This window comes from Onychomys torridus, chromosome 5 (assembly GCF_903995425.1).
Source record: "Onychomys torridus chromosome 5, mOncTor1.1, whole genome shotgun sequence".
Taxonomy (NCBI): domain Eukaryota; kingdom Metazoa; phylum Chordata; class Mammalia; order Rodentia; family Cricetidae; genus Onychomys; species Onychomys torridus.
In genome coordinates, this window is record NC_050447.1 from 12,844,262 (window position 1) to 12,853,978 (window position 9,717).

The 9,717-nt window shown below is 47.7% G+C and overlaps 1 protein-coding gene across 1 annotated transcript in view; it reads left to right on the top strand.

Annotated features, from left to right (window-relative positions):
- The window catches only part of Gpt2 (glutamic--pyruvic transaminase 2), a 34,839-nt gene extending 26,783 nt beyond the window's left edge, over positions 1-8,056 (top strand). Inside the window, exons 10-12 of the mRNA XM_036187696.1 lie at positions 1,323-1,478; positions 3,506-3,618; positions 5,765-8,056. Coding sequence (XP_036043589.1) covers positions 1,323-1,478; positions 3,506-3,618; positions 5,765-5,855 — 360 coding nt within the window. The 3' untranslated portion in view covers positions 5,856-8,056. The remainder of the gene's footprint in view (positions 1-1,322; positions 1,479-3,505; positions 3,619-5,764) is intronic.
- The last annotated feature ends 1,661 nt before the right edge of the window (positions 8,057-9,717 follow it).

Here is a 9,717-nt window from a genome sequence, read left to right on the forward strand (position 1 = left end):
ACAGGGTTTAATAGCCCTGACTGTTTTTGAATGTAAGGTCCTATAGCTCTAACCTCCTAAAGGCTAGTCTTACAGGCATGCACTACCACATACCCGCCCCCCAAAGGCTAGGGTTACAGGTGTGCACTACCACATACCCCCCCTAAAGCCTAGGGTTACAGGCATGCACTACCACATACCCCCCACTCCCCTTCCTAAAAGGTGGGATTACAGGCATGCACTACCACATACCCCCCCACATCCCCCTCCTAAAAGGTGGGATTACAGGCATGCACTACCACATACCCCCCCACATCCCCCTCCTAAAAGGTGGGATTACAGGCATGCACTACCACATATCCGTCCACCTCCCCCCCCCACCCCCCCCCCTCCGCCCTCCTCCTTCCTCCTCTTTTTGTTATGGTAAAACACATAAACTTTTTCTCTTTTTAAATACATGGTTCTAGCCTGCTGTAGTGAATGCCTCTAATCCCAGCACTTAGGAGACAGGAGTTTGAGGCCAGCCTGGTCAACATGGTGAGTTCCAGAACAGCCAGAGCTACACAGTGAGACCCTGTCTAGACAGACAGTTTGGTTTCATTAAGGAAAGACTTTCAGATTGTGCAACCATCTCTCCCATCCATCTCAAGAGCATTTCCATTCTCCCCAATTGAAATTTCAGACCTAGTGAATACATGGCTTCCCACTCCATTTCTCCAGTTCCTGGAAGCGTGAATCCCTCTCACATACATATGTAGAAATGGAATTATACAATGTTTGTTCTTCTGTGACTGGCTTATTCTACTTGGCACAGTGTCCCGGAAGAGTAGATATCTCTTTGGGATTGAAGACTGGGTTGTATGTGATTGCATGGATATACTATGTTTCGTTTTTGTGCTCATCTTCAGGACCCACCTTGTCATCCCTCATACAATAGTACTTGCAGGAAGCCTGATTGATCTGTTCCAGTCTTGGACGCTTTTCCAGCTCTGCTGACTCTGTTCTGTCTGGGTCTGGGTCCATACACACCACACTCACAGAGAATGCAAAGGGGTAGTCCCTAGATTACATGATGGGGCTTGGCTGCTCTCCAGCGGGACCCATCCCATGACTCTCATAGAAGTGTTTCTAGGGTATTCCATCCACGGTCAGGATGAAAAAAATCATCCCTACAGAAAGACCTGTCTATCTGTCCGTATCCACTCCCTTCCCCGTCCTATTTACAGTGCTGTGCACACACAGTCGTCTCTTGTCAATGTGTTCTATTGCCTATATGTTGAAAGAAGAGCCTTCCATTGCTTTATCTAGGATTATTGATATCTGTGCTTTCTGTCCGTCGTCAGGAGAAAGAATTCGTTCTTGGAAATCTGGCCAAAAAAGCGAAGCTGACAGAAGACCTTTTTAACCAAGTCCCAGGGATTCGGTGCAACCCCCTGCAAGGAGCTATGTACGCCTTTCCTCAGATTCTCATTCCTGCCAAGGCTGTGGAGGCGGCTCAGGTCAGTGGAGGGCTGGCTGTCTTCCTGGATTCACTTGAGCTGTCTGGGTCATGGTTGGCTTTCTGCTTTGGCGAGCAGTGGTGCTGGCCTTAGGGGTTCTGGACTCTGTGATCCTCTTGGACAGATTCAGTTTACCGGGTGGCAGCTTCTTAGAGTCCCAGCTGCCGCAGAGTATGGTGGTGTTAGGCAAGCATAGGCCAACCCCAGTGGGAGTCCAGTGTGGACCTCCACAGTGCAGCTCTGCGGGTGGGGGCATAGCTCAGCTGGCAAGCTGGTAAGACTTGCTGCTTGCAGGAGATCTGAGTCTGGCTTCCAGCACCTACATGGTGCCTCACAGCCATCCATAACTCCAGTTTTAGGGGACCTAACACCCTCTTCTGTTGTCTGAGGATGCTGGGCATGTGCATAGTCCACAGTTCTACATTCAGGTAAAACACTCATGCACATAAAATAAATTTAACATATATGCTGGTTGTGAGGGGCAGGACCGGGTGGGAAGTGTGCTAGTGAGGGTGGAGAAGTGGTGAGGGTCCTCAGCTCCCCCCGGCCATTGCGTCCTGCACAGTGATTCCTAAGGCTGAAGATGCCCAGTGGGCACCTTGGATTTGGGCAAGAGCCACTTCTAGTTCATGGAGGCTTTGAGGAGTTGAGCCTGCACCTCCAAGTCCACAGATGATGTTGCGGACCCCACTTTGAGGTTTAAGGGCAAAGCACTTTGTCTGAAAATAGCATCCTCATGCTGCCTTGGAATACCCGACTACCTTGTTAGACACTGGGAACTCCCAGATACACAGAATCAGACACCCAGTGTCAGGACCCAGGCATCCAGGGACTGTAATATAATCTTGTGTATTTTTCCTGTTGTCACTGCTGTGACCAAACACCTGACAAGGTACAATGTGAGGGAGAATGGATTTATTTTGGTTCCTGCTTTATGAGTATGGCCGTCTATGGTGGGGAAGGCATGAATCACTTCATGGGATTCAGAATGCAAAGGAAGGAGAAGCCAGTGTGTGTGTGTGTGTGTGTGTGTGTGTGTGTGTGTGTGTGTGTGTGTGTGTGTGTCTGTCTGTCTGTCTGTCTGTCTCCTTATATTCCCAGCCCATGGGCAAGTTTTCCACAGTCAGGGCAAGTCCTGGATTACCTCCTCTGGAAATGCTTTCAGCCACATGCTTAAAAGTGTGCTCCAGGGGCTGGAGAGATGGCTCAGAGGTTAAGAGCACTGGCCGTTCTTCCAGAGGTCTTGAGTTCAATTTCCAGTAACCACATAGTAGCTCACAACCATCTATAATGAGATACGGTGCCGTCTTCTGGCCTGCATGTATACCTGCAGGCAGACTATAGTATACACAATAAATAAATAAATCTTTTTTTTTTTTAAAGAAAACCTGTGCTTCCCTGATGCCCTCGGCTTTTCCTAACCCAATCAGGTTGACTTTCTTAGCCATCATTAGCAGTGTCAGTGGTAACTCCAGGGCTTATCCCCTCAAGCCTTCACTGGGTTTAAATCCCAGGGCCTTGTTTTCAGATCATTTTTGTGAATTGGCACATAAATGACTTTGCACTGTGTCTGCAGTCGGTGACTGTTGAGCAGTTGCTGGGATGGGGACAGGAAATACCTGACCCCTTGAATGAAGATCGGAACCCTGGAGTGAAGATCGAGAGTATCCTCAGATGTTTGGGCCCCAGAACCAGCTTCCTGACTATGGCCTGATGTCTTGCCTTATTTTGCAGGCAGTAACTGGGGAAGGAAAGGCTCCGTCACAGAGAAGAGGGCCTGGCATTTTGCATTCTGGTTCTGACTGGCTTTGATCTCCCCACTCTGAACAGGGTCTTTATAGCCCAGGTGGGACTTCACTATGTAGCTCAGGCTGGCGCTGAATTCAAGGCATTCTTCCTGTTTAAGCTTCTCAAGTTCTAGGATTATAGGTCTGAACCAAAACCAGCTCTGGCTTTGTTTTGGTTTTAATGTGTGCTGGTCTAGTGTAAAGCCAGGCATGAATCTCAAGTTTGTCACCCTCCTACAGTCCCATAAGATGGCCCCAGACATGTTTTACTGCATGAAGCTCCTGGAGGAGACTGGCATCTGTGTCGTGCCTGGCAGTGGCTTTGGGCAGCGAGAAGGCACCTACCACTTCAGGTAAAGTACTTTCTATGGGGGCCAGGGAAACTTGGGTTCCTGCTTTAGGATGCTGATGAGTGTGAGCCTCTGTTCTCCGTGTGGATCCCACCATGGCAAGCTTAGATCCTGTCAGAAAAAAGGAAAGCTAGGACACCGCACAGCCATCTCCTCTAAGTGATCCTGGACTCTTCTGTCTCTCTGGGCCTTCCTGTCCCTTGCACACCCTGTGCTTCCGGATGCATGGGACAAAGCCTGTGCCTTAGATTTCTGTTAGGATCGTAAGCACCATGACAAGCAGCTTGGGGAGGAAGGTGTTTATTTGGCTCACAGGTTACAGTCCACGATCAGGGAAAGCCAATTCTGGAACCTGGAGGCAGGACCCGAAACTGAGACCACAGAGGAACACTGCTCACTGGCTTCTTCCCATGGCTTGCTCAGTCTGCTTTCTTATATAATCCAAGACATCTGCCCAGGGATGGTACTACCCACTGGGCTCTTCCACATCAATCATCAGTCAAGAAAAAGGCCCCACAGATTTGCCTGCAGGCCAATTGAATGGAGTTATTTTCTCAAGTGAAGTTCTTCCCAAATAATGCTAGCTTGTGTCAAGTTGATGGAAAAACCAATGAGAACAGCTTGGCACAGGACAGGTGCTCTGTAGCCCCTTGGCTACACCATGGGCCATGACACTACTCTAGGCCCCAAAGCCTGTTAAGGTCCTACACTGACAGAATTAGATCTATATACTGAGAGGCCGTTCACAGCTAGGTCTTGTCCAGCCCTGCATAGATGTGAACATGGATTCCCTGAGTTGTTCAGCAAGTGTTCCACGCCAAGGCCAGCTCTGTTCAGAATTCTGTCATTTCTTCACAGCTCCTGTGACAGTGTCCCTTGTAGCAGATGCTAAAAAAAGAAATGTCATGAGTGGCTGGCATCTGCAGCCAAGCCTTTGCTTAGTCAAAGATATGGGTTGTGTCCTAAGAGGGACAAACTGCCTACCTGGCCCTTTTACCCTTGGTCAGGTTCTCTGCTATGATTTATGACCCATCCATAGAAGCTGGGATTGCAATGTAGCTCAGTGGTAGGTCATATGATGACCGTGAGTCCTGGGTCCCATGCCCAACGTGTCCCCCAAAGTGTTGTTGAGTTGGGAAGCCTGTTGTCAGGACCAGAGGGAGAGGTTAGGTTATTGTGGCAGCTGGAAATATCTTTGAAGTGAAAGCTGTGATTTGAGGCTGGCTTCCTGTCAGAAGCTGAACACTGGGACACAAACACACACCCAAAGGGTGAAATGTTTAATTTCTGAAGAAATAAAAAAGACTAAACCACACTCTAGGATAAGGATGTAGTTCGGCCATTTGCCTAGCATCCATGAAACCCCAGATTCAACCCCTAGCACCACAGAACGGGGGAAGTGCTCATATTCTAGAAAGTTCTCTATACTAGATAGAATGTGGTGTTAGAGCCAGATGTGGTGGTACATGCCTATGATGCAAGTACTTTAGGAAGCAGAGGCAGAAGGATGACTGCGTTCTCAAGGCCTGCCTGAGCAGCAGTGTGAATTCCAGAACAGCCAGTACCATATGAAACCATATTTTATAAAGGAGGAAGAAAGTGGGCGGGGGGGGGGGGGGGGCGCCGAGGCAGGTAGATCTCTGAGTTCAAAGCCAGTCTGGTCTACATGGCAAGTTCTAAGGACAGCCAGGGCTCCATAGAGGGATGCTGTCTTAAAACAAATATACAAGCAAGTAACAGCCACGAACCCACAACCACGGCGCTGGCTTTCTGCAGTAACGAAAAATACATTTTGGTGAGTCTAGCCAGTTTATTGCTTTAGTAGACAGGTTTTACTGTAGCAGAAATGCCTGTGTATGAGTCACTATGGTGGTGTGTGTTTGTATTCCCAGCCTCCTAGAGGCTAAGGCAGGAGGATTGCTCAGACTCCGGGCTTCATGGCTTGTCTGGGCAACAGATGAGGACGGAAGGAAGGCCTAGAGGAGACTGTAGTTTCACAAGTGTCCTCTAAATCATACAAGGTAGGGCCGAGTCTCTGCACAGGGCTCACCCTCCACCCTCCTGACCTTGTTTCCACTCAGCAGTGCAAGGAATGTTGTTGGAGTCATCCTGTGAACAGCCAGCCTGATGTCGTTCTCTTTCCTGACAGAATGACAATTCTCCCTCCCGTGGAGAAACTGAAGACGGTACTCCATAAGGTGAAAGATTTTCACCTCAAGTTCTTGGAGAAATACGCATGAGGACGCCTCCGGCGCCAGAGGGTCTCGGTCCCAATGCCACCCAGGCCTTCCTCATGGACTCTGCCTCTGACCTCACGCAGGTCGCCAATCCTGTTCATCATCATTTTTCCCAGGAGACTTCTTTCTTTGTGCCTTGATGTTGAGAGCTCTCTTCTGAGCAAACAGTGATTTTGCAATGTCTCACAGGCCCTGTTTTTTAAATGCAACCAAAGCGGAGTCAGCTTGCTTGGCAGATGTGGCTGGAATTCTCTGAATCACCTCTCATTGTGTTCGAACGTTCCTTTGTACCTCCAGGGTACACTGAAATAAGATAGTTCATATCTGCAGAAACAAGCAGGTGTTGGGAAATGTGTGACTTAACATGGTGAGGACTGGAAACCCGAAAATCAACTGAGATCCCTTAGCAGCATGGAAACAGTGTTTTGAACAGTAAACCTGCAAATCCAGCCAGAACCCCAGAGAAAGCTTGTCATTCTGGTCTGGAGATAGGCAGCTCATCACAGAACAGAATACTAAAGTCAGCAGTGGCACAGCGGTCACATCAGATACCAGGCTAGATTGTACTGAACATAGGCATGGCCTAAGTCACAGGTCCTGAGGGGAAGTGGGTGGAGGGCAGGCTGCAAGTTGAACTGGGTCTTCTGAGCCGCATGATAGGTGGTGACTGAGCACACTGAGCTTTGCACATGCTTTTGCTGCGACCTTGGTATATAAGGTCTCCCCAGGCTTCAGGGACACCAGGGAGAGCCCTGAAATACCTTGGTGAGTGAAGATTCTCCATCGCACTGGTAACCTAGGGAGAGTTTTCTCCCAAGGGCTTGTCTGAGCTTTTATACCTATTGCCCTCTGCTGGTGGCAGTGGAGATAAGCAAAGGCTGAAAATGCCCTACATTAGGTGATCTTTGTAATGATCTGGCAGTTAAGCCCATGCAGGTCTTTTTAATTGTTTCAAATTAAGTTTGGTTCATTTTGTAAATTTAGTTGATCACAGTGCCGGGTACACTGACTGCCAGGAAGGAGTCCACAGTCTGAGTCTTCATATATCTCTCCACATCAGTTTCCTGCCTCCCTCTCTGATCTGTGGACAGTGTGTGTCCTACATCATCAGCCATCCCTCCATGTCACAGAGCAGCAGCCACCAAGCAAGTATATTTCTTGAATTAGCGCATTTGGGTGGAGCCATGTGCACGCCAGGGAGGAAGGTGCTCCAGGGAGCACTAGGCCAGGTTTTCTTCCCCAGCATCCTGACTGTTTACCTTCTTCATGAGAAGTGAGGGAAGCCATGACCAGCTCAGGAGCCTGGGGACCCAGTGAGTGGGGGAGCGCAAGGAGCTAGAGAGAGCAATGTGAACGACTGTGGGGTAAGGCTGGAGACCTACCTCCTGCGCTGGGATTCCACACTGGGTCTTTGCAGGATGATGCAGTTTTTGAAAAGAACTTCAAGCTATTAACACTCACGAGCATTACATTACTGTGAAGGAAGCAGCCACATTCTTAACAAAATGGAATGTTCTGGAACTTTTCCTTAAAAATTGAAAAGGCAGCATGTGTGCTTGCTAGGCACATAAACCAGATGTGCTCCAGCGTTCTGAGATTCCTCAATGAAAGGTTAACTAGAAGCTAGTATATTTTTTATATTTTTGTAACAATTGCTTTTTTCATGGGGGGGGGTGGAAGGGTTAGTATTTATAGTCCTAACAAGTCCAATAATTTTTATAAATCTCTTCAGATTATAAATAATCCTCCAAATTTTGCAATGTTTACATGTTTTTTTTTTTTTTAAAGATGATAAATATGCTAGGTTTGCTTTTTAAATAAAAGCTTAAGTATTCTAAGAGATTAATAACTTCAGGTAGGAATACTGGTTATGGTAGTTTGGACTTTTCTACAGATCTTATTCCCATGCCTTTTCTGTTCCAGCATCACTCAAGAAAGTTGTTTGTTGTTTGAGGTTTCCCTTAAGAGTCTACACCTGAGAGGTTTCTGTCCCTCCAGAGATGCATGTGGGTGGTGCTGTGAAAGCCTGAGCCAGGCTGGACCTGGGGCAATCACACGCCAAAGGCATTGTTTCCGTTGGGCGTCAGAGCAGGTGCAGACTTCCTGTTCTCCATCGTCAGTTCTTCAGGCCTCCCCCACGGAGGTCCTTGGTTATAGCTGTGCTGGAAAGATCTGAACAATAAACTATGTGCCCAGAATGGTGACTGTTTAATTGTGTCAATTAAATCTAAAAGCTGAGTGAGGTTGAGTATGGTAGCATACGCTTTAATCCCCAGCATTGGGGAGGCAGAGGCAGGCCGGTTGTCTGTGAGTTGGGAGTCCTGCTTGATCTACATAGTAAGACCCTGTCTTAAAACAAAATCAGAAACAAACAAGCAAATAATAAATGAATAGGTGAGTGGATGTCACTAATTCTTTATATTTGTTCCTGAACAGCAAATCTGTCTAAACATCCTAAGCTCCAACCAACAGCTTCTGGCTAGGGTTTGACCCTAAAGACAGGGAACTGCTGAGCTGGAGGAGCTCCATGCATCTTTGTGTTTTTGCTTTGAATCAGTGTCTTGCTCTCTGGCTTCCTAGCATAATAGTTCTTGCCATGTACCCTAGACTGACTTCAGTCACTGTGGGCTGGGGAGGCCTTTGACTTCCTGGTGTTCCCTCCCTTCCCTTTCTAAGTGCTAGGTCATAGGCATGTACCACCAGTGCCTGCTCTAAGAAGACATTAAAACGAACATGGACTTTGGCTTCTGCTGGCAGGGGAAAAGAGAAGAGATAGAGCTGGGCGGTGGTGGCACACGCCTTTAATCCCAGCGCTCAGGAGGCAGAGGCAGGCAGATCTCTGTGAGTTCGAAGCCAGTCTGGCCTACAGAGTGAGTTCCAGAACAGCCAGGGCTACACAGAGAAACACTGTCTCAAAAACAAAAAAACAAACAACAAAAAAACAAGCGCGCGCGCGCACACACACACAAGTGGTAGAATCTTCACAGGGCTGGGAGAAGGAGAGGTGGGGTTAGGAGCTGAAGAAATTGGTGGGTGTGGGACAAGCACATCTAAACAATACGATATTAGTTTTACCCAGGTTTCCCATTCCACAATCAATTTTGAAGTATGATTTAAAAATGTAAAATTCTCCAAAACTAAGCTTTCTATATCTTTATTAAAATTTAAAAAGTATACACACACACACACACACACACACACACACACACACAATTAGGACTCTTACTTGGAATCATTAGGAACGCACTTACCATAGTTTAAGCAGAGAATCTGACTATCCTGTGTAAGTTGTAGGGAAACTGGCTCCATTTCTAAATGTTTAGTAAATGTAGAGACTGACTTGCACAATTGCACACATACAAATCTTATGGTCCCAGCCAGGCGGTGGTGCCTTTAATTCCAGCACTTGAGAGGCAGAGGCAGGCAGTTTGAGGCTACTTCCCATTGAAAAGGGGTCAGGCAGTGCTATGCCAATAAACCTCATTTGCCACAAGGCCACTTTAGTGTGGGGTGGAGGAGCGTGTGTTCAAGAGGCGGGTGTCACGGCTAGTTTAGAGCTAAGTGGACAGGAATGTATATTAATTACTGATCAGAAACTGAAGTTACCATTCTAAATGTGAGGCGGAGGATAGTGTTGAGACAGGGTCTCACTGTGTAGTCCAGGCTGGCCTGGAACTCTAGACCAGGCTGGCTTTGAATTTAGAGATCAAGCCAGGTAGTGGTGGTGCAAGCCATTGATCCCAGATGCAAGCACCTTCTGTGAGTTTGAGGCCAGCCTGATCTACAGAGTGAGTTCTAGGACAGCTAGGGTTATAAGAGTGAAACCCTGTCTTGAAAACACACACACACACACACACACACACAC